At 36.8% G+C, this 18837-nt stretch overlaps 1 protein-coding gene across 1 annotated transcript; it reads left to right on the plus strand.

Moving 5' to 3' along the window:
* Positions 1–398: 398 nt before the first annotated feature.
* vps33a.L (VPS33A, CORVET/HOPS core subunit L homeolog) lies at positions 399–16413 on the plus strand. The gene is given in 13 exon segments (NM_001127880.1): positions 399–731; positions 1466–1531; positions 4998–5125; positions 5975–6164; positions 6444–6560; positions 7073–7247; positions 7743–7936; positions 11993–12119; positions 13904–13971; positions 14479–14616; positions 14848–14985; positions 15262–15430; positions 15865–16413. Coding segments are annotated over 13 exon segments (1806 nt in total). The 5' UTR covers positions 399–629; the 3' UTR covers positions 16059–16413.
* The last annotated feature ends 2424 nt before the right edge of the window (positions 16414–18837 follow it).

Below are 18837 nucleotides of genomic sequence, written 5' to 3' on the forward strand. Positions count from 1 at the left end.
CCAGGGGCAGCTGGGAAATTGACAAAATGTCTAGCCCCATGTCAGATTTCAAAATTGAATATAAAAAAATCTGTTTGCTCTTTTGAGAAATGGATTTCAGTGCAGAATTCTGCTGGAGCAGCACTATTAAGTGATTCATTTTGAAAAAAATTTTTTTCCCATGACAGTATCCCTTTAAGCATTTGCAATGGTTTCATAAAGTTATTTTGTAGTTGTATTTGCTACTGCAACCAGTATCTGTCTGCCTCTGAATGAAACAATGCCAATAGCCCAAATACACTTCTTATTTCCAAGAAAAAATTACCACAGAACAACGTCACTGAACATGGGCAGCGTCAAATAACTGAAGCCAGTGGCCATTTTAGTTGTGGGCAGAATTCCATCACTTGAAAGAAAAGCATTTGTAGGAAAGCACACGGTGCTCGTGTGGGTTTATACTAAGCTCCGCTTCTAAACAAGTGCAAACGCTTCTCAATAACCGCTGGTTGATTACCCAGCATAATTATACTAGGAAAGCTGCTTTGCCTGCCTGAGACTATCAGGTGGCCAAGTGAATACGGAAGCATTTACCCGCACACATTTCCCATCTCGTGATCGGTCACGTGACTTCGTCTGTCAGAAATTCGAAGATGGCTGCGCATCTGTCTTGCGGCCGGGTCAATCTGAACGTTCTTAGGGAGGCGATGCGCATGGAGCTGCGGGAGTTCTTGGATAAATGTGCAGGGAGTAAGGTAAAGTGGGCAGCTGTAGGAAATGTACACAAACACTATCTGAACTTACAAAAATACATTTAAATACAATATCTGGATGTCTGTCTATGGAAAAAAAATACATATTGTTTTTATAGTTCAATTAGTATTTTTGTGCCTTTTGTATGAGCTCATCTGATTCAGCTCATGTCTAAAGGAAAGGGGTTATATTTCCCTTGAACTCCCAAAGTTATCTCAAAGCCTTGGAAGGGAGGGGTTTGTTTATAGAGAGCTCATTATCAAATTGCACAGGGGAAAAAAGGCAGTTTGTAAACAAATATAAAACAATTTGCCATTGAGCATTTTATAATAATAGCTCTGCAGATTTATTCTGGCCCTGTACATATAAATATCAGACAGGCAGTATAGATCTGGATATTTTATGTTGCTTTTTATTGTTACAAAAGTTTGTACTCTCTTTGAATACATGAAATCAAAGTGAATCATGATCATGCTAAATGAGTTTAAGGCAGACTGATATATTTCTGTATAGGCATAACTGTACCTATTTAATACTGGAAAGATTTTGGCAATGCTCGGTTTATGGTTGCATCAGAGCTGGTTTTGCCTAATGATAGTGATAATGATTTGATAGGGTTCATTGGCTTGAATGAATAGTTATGGTGGCCTGTATTAATTTTTATTCATCTGTATGTTGTTCCAGACTCCTGTTTTATTAATTATGGTTTAATCATGTTAACAATTTTCTTTTGCAGGCAATTGTTTGGGATGAGTATCTAACAGGCCCCTTTGGATTAATTGCTCAGTATTCCTTACTAAAGGTAATTTTTTTTATGTCTTCATCAGTGGAGTTTTAACCTATGTATTACAGTTGCAACCAATCCACAGTTTTGCATTCAGCAAAATCTTCCATAAAAGGTTTGGCTGAATACCAAAACCAAACCATGACTTTAAAGGAAAATTATACCCCCTGGACAATGTAGGTCCCTATAAAAATGTATTGCATAAAACAGTTCATATGTAAAACCCTGCTTCATGTAAATAAACCATTTTCATAATAATATACTTTTTTAGTAGTACAGTATGTGCCATTGGGTAATCCTAAATCTAAAATTGCTATTTTAAAAAATAACGGCCGCCCCCCTGAGATAATACGATTCACAGTGCACACAAACATACTATACAAACTATACATGTTGGTTCACATGAGCCAATTAACAGAGTTCTGTCTTTTACTTCCCACACTTCTTCCTGTTACAATTAGAGCTGCAGTATTTCTGGTCAGGTGATCTCTGAGGCAGCACACAGACCATCACACAATGGTGGTTCAAGGCAAGGGATGTAAAATGGCAATATTTATTTAAATATATATGCCACTATTTGATATAAACCATCTGTTGCTTAAATATTCATTTTGGGGGTAAAGTTTTCCTTTAAGGGTTCCAAAAACAGCTGTAATTCTGCTAGATCCTGGATCTGTGCATCACTACTATCAGTACCAAGTTAGGACAGACTAACTTTGTTATGCTTTATGCTTCGTCTGTATATGTTATTTAAATGTTCTTCTACATTTGCTGATTCTTTTTGTTCTACAATAAAGGCCGACACAGCAGCCACACTTCCATAACATTTTATGAAAATGAGCAACGAGTAATATTCAAGCAAAACTAGAATCATGTATGGGAAGAAAGTCGAGTCCTACAATTGGAACCGTATGTTCTGTTATTACTACAACCCCCTTGTAAATCACCTGTGTCTGATTCCAACATGTGTTCAACTGTGATGTTGGGCATGGGGGGAATGTACAGTTCCCGTAGGTTGGAAACACACATTATTTGGTCATTTAAAGGGCAATACAATACAAAACATTAATTTTATTTAATACCATGACCAAATAAGGATGAATGAAAGTTAATGAACACACAGTTTATGCTTTGACACACACACACACACACGTTAAGCTTTGATAAACACACGCATACACACACACACAAAATATATATATATATATATATATATATATATATATATATATATATATATATATATATATATATATATATATATATATATATATATATATATATATATATATATATATATATATATATATATATATATATATATAGAAAAACGTTGGTTATCCGCACTCCACTGTATTCAGCAAACAACCCAGATGCTACTCAGAATCCGCATAATCAATATCTTCCAAAGTAAATGAGTGCACACTGGGAACCTATCGGCAGTTTAGTTTAAAAGCATAGTTTTATTTAAATAATTAAAAAACAGGCCGACGTTTCGGACCGACTCTAGGACCTTTTTCAAGACCATTAATGGTCTTGAAAAAGGTCCTAGAGTCGGACCGAAACGTCGGCCTGTTTTTTAATTATTTAAATAAAACTATGCTTTTAAACTAAACTGCCGATAGGTTCCCAGTGTGCACTCATTTACTTTGGAAGATATATATCTATATATCTATATATCTATATATCTATATATCTATATATCTATATATATATATATATATATATCTATATATCTATATATCTATATATCTATATATCTATATATCTATATATCTATATATCTATATATCTATATATCTATATATCTATATATCTATATATATATATATATATATATATCGATAATACAGGTCGCAACTCCTTCACAATGTACCGTTTTCTGGGTGCTTGGCCAAGATAATATGTAGATAATTATGAAGAGGACCAGCACTTCGTTTCCAAAACACAATAATTTATTGTAGTGTCACAGTGTCTCACAACGTTTCGGTCCACTTTGGGGCCTTTATCAAGGATAAAGTGCTGTGTGTTACATCAAATGTTTAAATACCCATAAACCCTCCAAAAAAAGAATTATTTAATTAGTATAAAACATTAAAACCATGATGAAGATAGGTGAAAGGCATATCGGGCATTAAAAGTATATAAATAATTCCACCACTAGGTGTCACCCCAGTCTCGCGAGTAAAATATCCATGTGTCAAATCCATAAGAAATCACTTTAAAAGTTCCAATATCGCTCACTACATTTCCAGAATCAGTAAATACATTGTAACATCATCTGTAAATAAAAAATCTTTGTTATATGTCTGCAACTTATGTTTCAATTTTTGTATCACTAAACATTTACATTTGCAACATGTTACCATTGATTAAAAAACAATGTCTGTCTTTTAGGGAAAAGAGTCTACTTTAAGTACTTGTTGCCCATTTAACCCCTTGGGTGCTACACAGTCCAACTCATGTATCCAAAATGCCTCTCTTTTTAGCAGCGTATTGTCATAATCGCCTCCTCTCACCCTTTTAGGGACCTGCTCTATCGGCATGCATCTGAATGACGTCGGACTGTGTTTGGCCTCAGCCCAATGCTTTGCCACTAGTTGTTGAGAGATGTCCTGTTTTTTATTTCTAGCCTTCTCTTTTTTGTCTGGGTCCAATGCTGCCCCTATGCTTGATCTGTTCATCACCATCCTTTCCTTTAATTGTCTGGTGGTTTTGCCACAATATATAAGTCCGCAAGGACATTTAATAATGTACACCACCATAGTGGTGTCGCATGTCATCCTCTGTCTGACTGTGTATCGCTTCCCTGTGGGTGGGGTGGGTAAAAAATGTACCCTGTATCAGGGCACCACATAAAATACAGCTCGTACACCTGTACACTCCCGGGCTTTGCATCAAGAAAGGTAATTGTAGCTTTTGATATTTCTGCACAGGATCCGAGGTACTAAGAACCTCCTTCAGATTACTCCCCCTCCTAAAGCTAAACTTGGGCTTCTTGGGCAGTTTCTCACAGATGAAAGAGGTTCTTAGTTTCTAAGATATATATCTTAGTGTGTGCAGCAGCCTTATATATATATCTTCAGTATCCACACTCCAACAAAGCAATTGCAGGGGTGCACAGCCAAATATCAATCATATACTCTCAATTTGGAATAAAGCATTCCCAGGCCAGCACATCACAGTGCTCCAATGTTTTGGTCCCTCTTGGACCGAAACGTTGAGGCACTGTGATGTGTGAAAAATAAAATCACTTAATTTACTAAAGGAAGTGCTGGCCTGGGAATGCTTTATTCCAAATTGAGAGTATATATATATATACACATATACACACACACACACATACACACACATATATATATATATATATATATATATATATATATATATATATATACACAAACACACAGGCATGCATAAATACCCTGTACTAATAATTAACACATTGTTTTATGAATTAATACATATTTTATTTTTTCTCCAGGAGCATGAAGTTGAAAAAATGTTTACATTAAAGTCAGGTCCGCTTCCCTCATCTGATGTTAAAAACATTATCTTTTTTGTCAGACCTAGACTTGAATTAATGGATATAATTGCTGATAACATTCAGAGGTATTTAGTGATTTTTATTATTTTAAACTATGTTGCATATGATTGCTTTGCCTTTTTCTTGCATAAGAAAATACAAAAAAGAACAAATAATGCACCTGGCCGTAACTCGCAAAACCTAACCTTAATCCTGCACCCAACCTAACCCACAAATATTGCCTTTGCACAAACTGCAAATAAACACGTAAACATTCTACGACCCACACCCATGCCGTACCAAGGTCTTCCAACTTTGTACACTAATTTTTTATTGCCTCTTGTTCCAAGACAGAGGATTTTGGGAGCAGAGGAGGAGTATACTTCCACAGTCTAATCCGAACCTGCAGTGGTCTCCCAAATTTCGAAACAAACCCACACAACCTGCAGGTTTGGGTCAACCCTCGCATCACTACTATTTAGATATTGATCATGCAGGGTTGAAAATCCGCCCATATATAATATTTTTGTGTCCTCTTTAACCCTTTGGAAATTTGGTATTTAAATTTGTTGCATCTTTACATATTTGGTGGCTTTTCAAAGCGACACTTGTAAATGTGGTTTTCTGTGATGTCTTTGGAATTTGCAGGGTCATCCAAAAATAATTTAGCAGGATATCTTTTGTTCATTTTAACTGCATTTAAATGACATATCTTGAGAATTGATGTGCAGTTTTCGGAGATTTATTTTTCTTCTAAAACATTTTACTTCTGCCTGAGAAGTTCTTTGTTTGTAAACCAGATAAAAAAAAAAGAAAGCACCTCAATAACACTTCTATAGATGAAGGAATGTTTACATTGTTATTATTTGATCTCTTTCATGCATGTAGTGTGCTTCTGGTTTTATTTTATTAATTTATATTTTCCCTCCCTATAGAGAGGAAAGAGGGCGCTTCCCACAAAGGGATTTCTATATTTTGTTTGTACCTCGTCGCAGCATTTTGTGTGAGCAACGGCTTAAGGACCTTGGTGTTTTGGGGTCATTTATGCACCGAGATGAATATCGCCTCAACTTAATACCATTTGATGGGGACTTGCTGTCCATGGAATCGGAAAGTGCTTTCAAGGTAATATAAGCAGTGATAAAAAAAACTATGAACCTTCGCTCTCTCACTTTTTTTTTTTTCCTTTAAAGTTTGACATTTTGGCACCAAACTAATGTATTCTGCAAAAATTCCAGCACAGTATAAAAGTAGCTTTCTGAAACCTGTTATTTTAAGAATGTATTTAGTATATTAATACATACGTGCACAACCCATCTATCTTGGTGTTATAGCTACCCTCTATCAAACAATGCATACTCTATAACAATATAATTTTGACCTATATTTTGATGTCTTCAACAGGAATGCTACCTGGAGAATGATCAGACAAGTCTTTATCAGGCTGCTAAAGGACTCACCACCTTGCAGTCATTATATGGAACAATACCTCAGATTTGTGGAAAAGGAGAGTGTGCTCGAGTAAGATTGGTTGATTTATTCATTTGTACAAGAATTTTGAAAGGAAAAATAATGGTGATGAAAAGGAGAGGAGAAGACAAAGGTCCACGGCAGATGTAGCATTTTGACTGCTGAGGTCAACACAGGGAAACGGCTGTCAGGATGGCCTTGCAATTTGAATAGAAAACACTCTGCCTATGGTAGAGCTTAAAGCTGTCAGACAGTGTCATTGTCCTACTTTTATGCATTTCTGATTAGTCCCTGCCTGACCAGAATGCCAGAAGCTGCCATGCACCGTGTTTCTATGTAATGGCTGCAGACCTGCAAATGATTTTTGACTAAAGTTCTCCCTTGGAGGACGAGAGAAGCAGGAATTATAAACTGATAATTAGAAAGGAATATCTTTGATTATCTCTAAAAATGAGAGTAAAAAAACCTGTACACTCTTATAATACAATCACATACACGTTACTGATATGTAAATCGCCCATTTGATGGAATAAAAAAGTTAAATTAATATTCTGTCCTTGCAGCATGTAGCAAACATGATGATCAGGATGAAGAGAGAGCTAGGGGGAAGTCAAAGCCAAATAACCCCTGTGTTTGACACTCTTCTACTGCTGGATCGTAATGTGGACTTGCTAACACCTCTAGCCACGCAGCTGACTTATGAAGGCCTCATCGATGAAGTCTATGGAGTTCAGAATAGTATGTAACCCTGTGCCTTTATTATTTTTACTTTGTTTGCAATCATGCAAATGATTACATCACTATATAACATAAAGTCAGACCCGAGCCAAAAGGTTAGGATGCCAGGATTTAAACCAAACATTGGTGACTTTCAGTAAACCAAACATTGGTGACTTTCATTATGCCAGATATTGTAGAAATGTTGTACTAGTGAAGGGATGCTGAGAGTCATGTAAAATTTGCTTGCCCTTAGTAAAGGGCATTCATTGTGGCAAACCATTATCTTTCAGCTTGTAGCCACAGCTATCCAGTGACATTAGAATACAGGGATAAAAAGACATAGTATGAAATTTATAAAACTTACATTCTAAACAGACTTGAATGAGAGGTTACTTGAACACTTTTTTTGCAACACTGAATTCTCCCAAGTTTTAAAGGGGTTTTAACTTCATTCTTTATAAAGATGTATGGAATTTGCAGACAATGGAGCTGAATTCTGTTTGTTTGTATCAGGTCATGTAAAGCTACCTCCAGAAAAGTTTGCCACTAAAAATCAGGGAGAAGGTGGGAAGGATCTTCCAACTGAACCAAAGAAACTGCTGCTAAACTCTGCAGAAGAGTTATACGCAGAGATTCGAGATAAAAACTTCAATGCTGTGGGCTCGGTGCTGAGCAAGAAGGCAAAAATTATATCTGCTGCGTTTGAGGTGAGATAACCGTAGAGATATATCCATTCATCATACTGTTCAGAATAGCCATTTTCACAGGCAGTTTTGCCAGTAAATGTTTACTTTCCAGCTATTGGGAAAGCAAAACTAAAGGTGTTTTAAAAATAAATGTAAATATATAGAAAATTGTGCCTTGTGCACTTTTATGAAAATGAGCTGTTTTTGAGAGAGCACCTTTTAAAGGAGAACTAAAGCTTGACTAAAAAAGTAGGCTAGAAATGTTATACATTATGTTTTGGGCTTCTGTACCAGCCCCTTTAGCACAACCCTTTAGCAAGAAAGATGTGTTTCCAAAGATGCCCCAGTAGCTCCCCATCTTCTTTTCTGCTGATTCAGTGCACATGTTCTGTGCTGCTGTCACTTACTGAGCTTAGGGACCGACTCACAATATACAGTACACATAGAATATAAATGTCACTGATTAGTAATTAATGCAGGTAATAACTACACGGCAGCTCAGAAACTCAGACCAAAATAGCTTTAGAATATAACAATCAGCCCTGTAGCATCAGTTAATTTGCGACGACCCCTAAACTTAGCTTCTCAACAGCTGCTCAGAGTCCACTGAGCATGTGAGTGTCACAGACACTTGCCAAGATGATGACCCCCTGTGAAAAGTTTGTCCTGGATCATTGCTGCTATTATGAAGCTGAAAGTTTAGGCTGGTGCAATAAGTTAAGTATATAAAACATCTTACAACTGAGACATGCGGTAGACACCCAATTTCAAAATGTATCAGTAGATACCACTCCAAGAAGTATTGAGTTAAGCATTAGAAAGGAGACCCTCAGTAAACCCCTTTCATCCTTCTATGCCCAGTTGTCTCAGGTAGGGAGTGCCTCTCTTAACAAACTGTTAAATAAGTGGCAAAGGGATATTCACGGGATTACTGCAGAGGACTAGGAGGATATACTGGAAGCTGCCTTTGAAGGTATCATCTGCAGTAAAGATAAAATGACACAGCTGAACTACCTTCACATGGTATACTTTACCCCACATAGGCTTCACAAAATGAACCCTAATATAAAAGATGACTGTCCCAGATGCTCAGATTCCTCAGCAGAGTTTATGCATATGGTTTGGGGCTGCCCGATAATTCAAAGTTTGCACAAAATATTAGGGCATTATATACATAATCTGCATCAAGAATTGAGAATCTTCTGTGCATATGTTAAGAAGAAACTGCAGACTGCTATTCTGCCTCTTTAAATGGCTTGCAGCAAAAGCTAGAGCTGAGACACAGCTATTCACTAGTTCAGTTATTTTTCTGATCATGCATACCATATACATGAAAGACTGAACACTGTAACTGAGTCTTTCAGAGCTCTGTGCTGCTGCATTTATACAGAAGAGAAAAGATACCGTAGCTGCTGCTGCTGCTACTATTTGTGATCTGGCATCATGTCCCGCTGAATTCTACCAACAGAGTAGTCAAAACTCATGAGGAAATACATAGCTGGGTATTGGATTTACAAATCTCTAACTCCCTAGCCACATATAGGTTTTGGTTTTTTCTGTGACTGTACATTTTGTTAAAGGGGCATCTGATACTCTGCAACTTGCACCATGTAACTCTTCAAATTGGTCATCCCTTGCTAAAATACAGATATGTCCGTTCTCTCCACTGAGACTATTCCTACCCACACTGCGATAGTCTTGCTGATCTATAACGTAAATGTAAATACTGTGCAATATTTGCTTACTTGTATTACACTGTACTCAAAGGCAGATATAGTCCTGTTTAGATGTTTGGTGCAAGAAGAAATATTCTTAATGGCTCCAGTAGTAATTGCAAAATACAGAAAGGTGAGAGTGTATATAGAGCGGGAAAGATTCTCAATAAAGTGGGCTGCTGGTTCTGGAGAGATGGCTAAAACAACAATGCTTAGCTTGTTATAACCTGTAATAATATTTGGGTGGCACAACACTTGTTGTTTCCCAGTAGCAGCTGCTGAAGAAAAGATTGGTTTTGTATGATCTGATATTCACCACGTCTGCATAAAACAATAACAAAAATAGAAATGTTGATTATAGTTGTGACAAAACATAACTCCAAAGCACACATGTACAAAATGAAAGATACAAATAGCAATAAAACGCAACCAATAGTGTATGAAGCAAACCTGAGAAACAGAATTCATTTATGTAGTTGAGTACTTTTTTCCTGAAAATTGAGGGCATAGATTACAAATTGGCAATTTCTAATACCCGTTAGGTCAAAAACACTCAGGGGGCTAGGAGTGGGTACATCACAGCCCTTTATAATTCTAAGCAACACCTTCTTTGTGGCACAAATATGCCATAACCCTTAAGAATGATGTTCTTTGTTACCATAAGTCCTCATTACATTATCATTACATTTTAGTTTTGCCATGGTGAGTTACACTCAGATTGATCACCCAATGCAGACCAGCAATTATTTTAAACCCAACCCCACCACAAGCATGAAGTCTTTAAAATGTGAGGGATAATAAATTACTGCTGCAGAGGGGCCTGGGATTATTCTCATTATGGCACCCAGCAGAAGAATATGTATTATTGTCTCTCTTCTTTTTTAGCTAAAACTGATCAAAAATTAAGATTGTGTTTGTCTTTAAATAAAAGAGCATTGTGTTTAGGAAAACGGCTATTGACTTTCTCCAGGACTTTATATTGTCAGAATATTTAGGTTATACCTGCATTAAATCAACACAAACTTGTGTATAATGCATTCTGCTTGTTACTGACATGCCCGAAGCAACAGCTCATGAAATTAAAGTTGAATTTAATTTGTTTTTGTTTTTTTCTAAATATCAAGAAAACTGGTAACCATTTGCTGCACTTTATCAGTGACATATTAAATGACAAGCCAAGACTAAGTATCAAGCATTAACGAGGGGCTTAGCTGCATTAGGTGCTAATGAGATTGAAATGACCCTGCTGATCAGGGAGTAAGAACTCAAAATCATTATCACTTTCATGCTTAGACTTGCCTGTTCTTCTCAGAGAAGACTTTAAAAACCATGTTAAGAAAACAATCCATGTTGTATTTATGCAGTTTCATTGATTATTTCTTATTTTAAGCAATGTAGGTGGGTTTACCTTTCTTTTTTATTTCACCTTCATTGCCAGGAATTTTTCTAGACAACAGTTAACAGGTTATCTTATACTCTTATTCTAAATGCTAAGTGCTATTCTAAATGATGGTAGGGACTAATTTAAAAATTGCATTATAAGATCATTATATAGTTAGCGAGTGTAACAACACAGCAACTACATACTCTGGGGCTTTCATAGAAATGCTATTTTAGGTGGGATCTAGCTGTAATCGGCCATGAGTTGCTGTATTGGTGGTGGTGTTTAATTGCCAGGTAGAAGTCTGCCTCTCTAAATGTAGCCAGAAATGTAGTTATGGGTTATAATGTATAACTTTAGTTATCTGTGTTGACAGACCCAGTGAAGACTTCCCAATGAACTAGTGAGTAATATTAAAGGCAAAGTTCACTTAAAAATGAGCTTTTAGCAAGATGTAACCTGTGAAATTCAAAAGCCATTTAAAGAGGGTTTTAGTTTTTTTACATAGGCTTTGAACCATTTACCCTTCTTGTTATCTGTGTGTACATTCTAACATTTAAACTGCTGTCTGATGCTAGGGTCACAGTCAGAGGGGTTTTGCAAAACACCAATAAATATAATTGGAAAAGAAAGAGAATGGCTTCAATGACAGACTGAAAAACGAAGTCTTTCTCCATTAAAGCATTAATGATGTTAATAAATAAACAAATCTAGCTTCATAATTGATTTACTTTCTGGTTGCTAGGATCACTGTGCCTAACCACCAGAAAGCACATAAAATTCCAGGTTAGAAGATCTTTCTATAGAGTACTTTAGAGGTGATGTAGTAACATAGGTAATGCTTTCTTTGGGATATTCGGCTTTAGCAGTCATTCAGCAGTTACATTTTACTGGTCTAAGGCATTTAAAACACAGCAGGTATTTCATTAGTTGTACTAACAATGAAGTCTGTTTTTTGTTTTTTTTCCCCTCCATACAAAGGGAAGGCATAATGCGAAAACAGTGGGAGAGATCAAGCAGTTTGTTTCACAGTTGCCCCACATGCAAGCCGAGAAAGCCTCTTTAGCCAACCACACGTCTATTGCTGAACTCATCAAAGATATAACAAGTAAGTCTTACATTTTACATGAAGTGAGCTTGCCCATTGTAATTCTGTTACGTTACTTCGGGTTTCCATACCTGCAGTAGCTTCAACGTGCTCTGTGGCGGTCACCCTGAGCCAGGTGAGTGGGTGCAGAGACTGTCTCATATTATCAGGAATCTGCTGTTCCAGATGTTAAATACACCCTAGGTAGTTTTACAGAGTAGATTTAAGATATAGTACTTTTAGACATTTCTGCCAGTGTAATAGTGCCTCTAGAGCAGCAGTTCCCAAACTGTGGGTTGGTACAGTTGAAGGAAGGAGGTAGGTAGTCTACAGAATAATTATTGTAAGTGATTATTAGCTGTCTTTGAAATCTGCTGAATTATAGCATGTGTGACTGATCTGACCATGCTTTCACTTATGTGTAACCTTGTTATAAGCTAAGGAGGTACCAGCCAGAGGTTTGACCACAAATAGATAATTGGTATATATATATTTTAACATTTTATTGAAGTTTTGCAAAAAAAACAAGCAGAATTCTGAGACGTATCGCGACAAAATTCAGAAACGAGAAAATGTATACTCAACATCGAATACAAATATCTAGTCCTCCATAAATAGCGAAGAGAATTGAACCCAAAAAGTGATAAAACATCTGAAGTAGAGGGGGGACAGTAGTCTACCTAGCAGTTTGTGTTTGCCTGACATAGAAGATGTAGGGAGAGCCACGGGTAGCCCCATTATGTTTCTATGTCCAATATAGTTGTGTCTAGAAGTGCCCCTAGTATATAAAAGACTGGGCTCTTTCTTTTGGATGCCTTGTTACAGTCTGGTATAATAATGACTAAAGAGAACAAATAAATTGGTATAGAAGACTTCTTTGAATGAGGGAAAGTAACTGAGTAGTCTTGTGATTCACCAAAGGAGTCTAAGAGGAGTTGGTAGCACCACTGGTACAGGCACTACAAGTTCTAGGACTCTCATTATTATTCTTATAGAAGAAGCAGTGCCTTATTGTAAGAAATGGAACTGGTCTGTTCAGTAAATAATTACTGTTTATACCTCTTGCGCCCAACAAATCTTGTAAAATAATTAAATGAAGCCCAATAATCCCAAAGTAAGATATTGAATTGCCCTTTTTACAAATACTTTTTTTTTATTTTTTATTTTTTCAAATAAAAAAACAGTCTGGCCAGATCTAAAAGAAATTGATAAATATAGAAGAGCGCACCCACTGCACTTAAAAATCATGAAGCAAGAGCAACTTTTTTGAATTGGAGAGAGTTATTTTTTATTTTTTTTAAACTGTTTTGGGTTTAATGAATTTACTTTATTTTTAATTATTTATCGATAAATTGTGGAGACTTCAATTTATTATAGGTGCTCTCAATCCTTGATGTATTTTAGGTGATGTGTGTGCTCCTCCTATATCTATCAATTTCTTTTATATCCTTTAGATATTTAAACATTTTTATTAATGAAAAGGGCAATGAAATGTCTTGCTTTGGGATTATTGGTCTTCATTTAATTATAATATTATTCTGTTGTTGTCCCCATAGGGACCAAAGGGGATTTGTGGCCCTTTAAGTCCTGAAGTGATTAATACCCATATGGTGTCACAACTTTTCAAGCCCAACAAATATTGACCTGAGTTAAATATGGCCAACACTATAACCTAATACCCAGAAGGCACTTTTAGAGCAGCATCCATATAGTGATTGTGTTTCATAACTTCTTCTGCAGCACCTGAAAGATAACAGTTTCATTTTTCAATTCATTCTTGTTCTTTTTGTACCTGTGTGTTTTAGCTTCAGAAGCTTTCTTTGATAATTTAACAGTGGAACAAGAATTTATGTCTGGGTTTGACACTGATAAGGTTAGTTCTCTTTTATGTTCTTCCTACTAACCTGTCTTCATAGTGTAATTTTAATGATGCCGTTGTATATCCTGACTATTGTTCACTCTTTGTTGTGTCCTTAGAGTATGTAATGACAACTTTGCACACTGTTGCATAATGAAAATCTGTTATTCATTTACATTATGTAAAATACTTGTCATAACCCCCTTCAGTGATCTTCAGATAAAGTAGCTTTTTAAATATAATAATAATATAAATAATAATTTTGCTAGTTATATATATCTCAGAAGTACCTCACCAGGCTTTGTGTCCTGTTTGGGCCCGAAGGTGGTGGTTTACTACTTGTTGGCCAAATGAGTTTTAAATTGTGATTTTCCAGCCGCTCTGCCTGTATTGTATATTGTTGTAATATATTATATAATATGTTATATATTGTTATATTAACATTTTGTACTTTGGGGTCTCATTAACATGTACCCATATGTTAGATTGTGTAAAACCTTTGGAATTAATTTTTTACAATAGGTAAATCCTTATATCGAGGATTGCATAGCTAAGAAAGATCCTATTCTAAAGATTCTGCGCTTAGTCTGCCTTCAGTCTGTGTGCAACACTGGGCTAAAGCAAAAGGTTTTGGACTATTATAAGAGGGAGATTCTGCAGGTAAGTCCATATGTCATTTGCATTATTTAACTGGTATCAGTTGTCCTTTTAAATTTTTATTACCAAGCACTAAAATGATTTCATTATTCTGAGTTACTTTTGTACATCGGCTCATCACAATGTGTCTGACGTTGCCCTCCACTGCTACAATTTTACTATGTTAAACAGTTGTTCTTTGATTGTTTTTGTTAAAACTGTAGTACACAAGTTTGTTTGCTTTTTGTCCTGCAGACGTATGGATATGAGCACTTATTAACTTTACACAATCTGGAGAAGGCAGGATTATTAAAACTTCAGACCAGCAGCAGAAACAATTACCCAACTATCAGGAAGACCCTTCGCCTTTGGATGGATGATGTAAATGAACAGGTAAATTGATAACTAGCACAAGCACTGCTGTTTCCCATTTTTTAATGAAGTCATAAACCTTCTATAAAAGTGTTGCTGAATTAAGTGTTACCCGGGCATCCATACCAAGTCTGGGAGTCGGCTGTACAGCCCAAGCATTGAGTTAAAATTTAATTATTGTGCAGTGGAGGAAGAAATTTCTATGTATAAACATTGATAATGGAGGCACACATTTTCCTGTTTATAACAAATAATGCAGTGCAGAGACAGTGAAAAAAATGTTTTTTCTCTTTCCAGAATCCCAATGACATATCCTATGTATACAGTGGTTATGCTCCCCTGAGTGTGCGTTTGGCCCAGATTCTGGTTCGCCCTGGGTGGAGAAGCATTGAAGAAGTACTGAAAATCCTCCCTGGGCCCCAGTTTGAAGAGCGTCAGTCCCTACCCCCTGGCCTTCTTAAGAAAAGTGAGTTATTGCTTCAGCTAAAGACATTTATCTTGCTGATTATTGTGTGTATGTCCTATCTTAACCAGCAGGATATGGAAGGCTGTTTACATAAAATAGAATAGAAAATACTAACTGGAGGTACTTTACAAATAATTTCCTGTTGAAATACATTGCTGAAAAATAAGCTTATGCAGAGTTGTGCAGTATACATGTCCCCATGACTTCCCAGATTCCAAAGCTCAATTTATTTAATAAACAAAGCAAAGCCAGACATCTGAATGCAAATATGTGACTGTAAGCTCATGAAGCTCTTGCATGCAGCATGATAAACTAAATATATATACAGTGTATATCTTAGTTTGAACTGTCCTACACTGATGTGTTTATTATCACATTATATAAAGCTTTGTTCCACTTTGTGCACAACTAAATTCTACCTTTAATGATTACAGGGCAGCAGGGAGAAAACAAGGTGATTCTGGTCTTTTTCCTGGGAGGGGTCACATTTGCAGAGATTGCAGCATTGCGCTTCCTGTCTCAGATGGAGGATGGAGGAACAGAATATATCATTGCTACTACTAAACTGATTAGTGGCACAACTTGGATTAAATCCCTGATGGAGAAGCTTGAGCCTCCCCCATTTTGAAGGCATAGCTCATGCTAGGAAATCAGATCCTGTTACATGATGATGCCTGCAGAAGAGGAGTAATCTCGATTTACTGATCATTTATTTGCATACTGGTACATCAGCCATAATATGAATGCAAGATGCCCTGCACAGTTTGCTAAACCTGTATGATGTGTGGACAACAAGACCTACATTGCTACCAACATAAATATTGATCTATATAGCAATAGTATGTCATTATGCATAGAACACAGCATATAGATACCATACAAACCTGCTTTCCTGGAAGAGACAGAGTGATTTTAAAAGTTCTGTTGAAACAAATGACTGCGGTGTCCTGGCTTCTGAAACCAGTAAATCGTGGTAGGTTAACTATTGGGGTGATATATACACCCAAGGACCAGTAATGCCAAGAAAGTCAAGGTCTCGTATAGTCCTTAAATATATTATGTCAGTCAACCTTTGTCTTGGTAAAAGACACACATGATTTCTCTTTGTAAAGTTCTTTGGAATGTCATGGATGTATTAGTCCTGTTGAAGGGATTTACCTTCATTTTCCAGAATGCATAGCCAAGAACAAAGTGTAAAGCATTTCTGTAAAGCTTGTGATGTGCAATTGGCTTCAGAAACTCATGCTCTTCTGACTAATACTAAATTACATATTATGTATACAAAGATGTTTCCTTGTTCAATAATCTCTTGCTATACTATTGGAACCCCTAACCAGTCCTTCGTTTTGTACCATTTGCCACTGAGCAAAATCCTGCACCCTGCTGTGTTGTACAATGAGAAACTGTGTTTTTTTATATAATGAAGGACATTAAAGCAAACCATTCAAATGTCTATTCATCAGTATCTCTAAGCTTTGTATTTTATGTAAGAATTGTACACTTCAATATAGCTAACTTCACTCTTTAATAAATAAATTACCATCCAAATCACCCACACTACCACCTCTCCTCTGATTCTCAGACAGCCCCTGCACACATTCAGACTTTTTATATTATCCAAACTGTGCATGCACTAAGGGGCAAATTTACTAACCTCCGAAAATTTGCCAGCGACGGCTTTGCTCACAGCGCAACACTTTGGCAGGCGTAAATTCGCCAGGACAACGCTAATTCACTAAAATCCAAAGTTGCGTCCAGGGCACCGAGTGCTGGCGAAGTTGCGCTATCGTTACTGCGGCAAGCAAAGCGAAGTAGCGATATTGTTGCCTAATTTGCATACGGTAGGAAGTTAAAGTTGAATGGACGTATATGTTGCAGCAAATACATTACACTACACAAGCCCGGGAAAGCTTCATAAAATAAAATAAAGTTGTTATATTGCCCTACACATAAGCCCACTGTATAGTTTATGTGCCATATGTTCGGAAATGCAGAAGGGATGCTGGCTACCACAAAAAAAATGTATGCTCTTTTGAAGCCTATCACCCTGAAAAAAGGAAAAGACGCCAGCGCTTTTTGGGACTTAGAAAATTTTTCAACTAAATTTTGAGGAAGTTCTATCTACTCTATTGCACTTCGCCTGGTCTGAGGTGGCGAAGGCAGGTTTAGCGCAAGAGGTAACTTTCAGTAAAATGAATTTGCGTAGTTAGGTCCATTTGCCAGAGCCCAAATTCGCCAGACGTTAGGGAGCGAAGTACCGCTAGAGTCTAATCTCCTTACGCCAGCAACCGTTGGTAAAACGTCAAAGTTCCGAAATTACGTCACGCTGGCGAATTTTTGCCAGCATTAGTCACTTCGTCTTTTAGTAAATTTGCCCCTAAGTGTGCACTTGCTGGGAGGCTAAGTAAAGATAGTGATGGTCCACTCTGTAGCAGACCACCCCAGGCCAGTGCCGAAGAAGGGGAGAACTAGCCTGAGACAAGTGAAAATTGCCAACCTTTTCATTAAAACAGTGTGTTTAAAGGGATTCTGTCATGATTTTTATGGGGCTGTTTTTATTTCTGAATTACACGGTTTACACTGCAACTAATTCACTCTACATATAAAATTTCATTCCTGAAACAATGTGTATTTTTTTTTTAGTAATATTGGTGTAGGCAGTCATCCCAGGTCATTTTGCCTGATCATGTGCTTTTAGAAAGAACAGCACTTTAGGATGGAACTGCTTTCTGACAGGCTACTGTTGCCCTGCACTGGTAAAACTGATCTGTTTGCTTCAGAAACACTACTATAGTTCATATAAACAAGGTGCTGTGTAGCAATGGTGGACATTGAAAAAAGGCTAAATGGCACAGGGTAAATGGTGGATAACAGATAACACAATTATGTTCTACAGAGTTTATCTGCTTTGTAATCTGAGCCTTTTCTCCTTTGAATGGCTGCCCCCATTGCTACACAGCAGCTTATTTAGATATAAAAAAAAAGTAGAGTTTCTGAAGCAAACACAGAAGTTTTAACAGGGCAGAGAAACACTGTATTATATTTGTATTACTTTAAAACCATTTAATTTTTTTGATGTTACTGTTCCTGCCCGTGTGTGGTGGCTTCCGACGGGTCCCCTTGATCAATATCATGCCAAAAATCGACCATATGTCGATTGGGCAGGTTTGATTTTTCCTTTGATCGTGGACCGCAGCGGCTGGTTGATATGATCCTACAACCTGTCAGCGCCTGTTTGTTTTATTGTAATCTGATTGTTCAGTCCTAGTTCGACCCTGTATTACGCTGTCGTTAGTGGGCATATAGGGTTTAGATATGCTCTTTTGGCAACCTCACCAAACTAGCGGATCTAATAGTGTATGGCCACCATATTTCAATATATCTGAAGGAATCACAGTGATGCTTGG

The sequence above is a fragment of the Xenopus laevis genome, chromosome 1L, assembly GCF_017654675.1.
Source record: "Xenopus laevis strain J_2021 chromosome 1L, Xenopus_laevis_v10.1, whole genome shotgun sequence".
NCBI lineage: Eukaryota > Metazoa > Chordata > Amphibia > Anura > Pipidae > Xenopus > Xenopus laevis.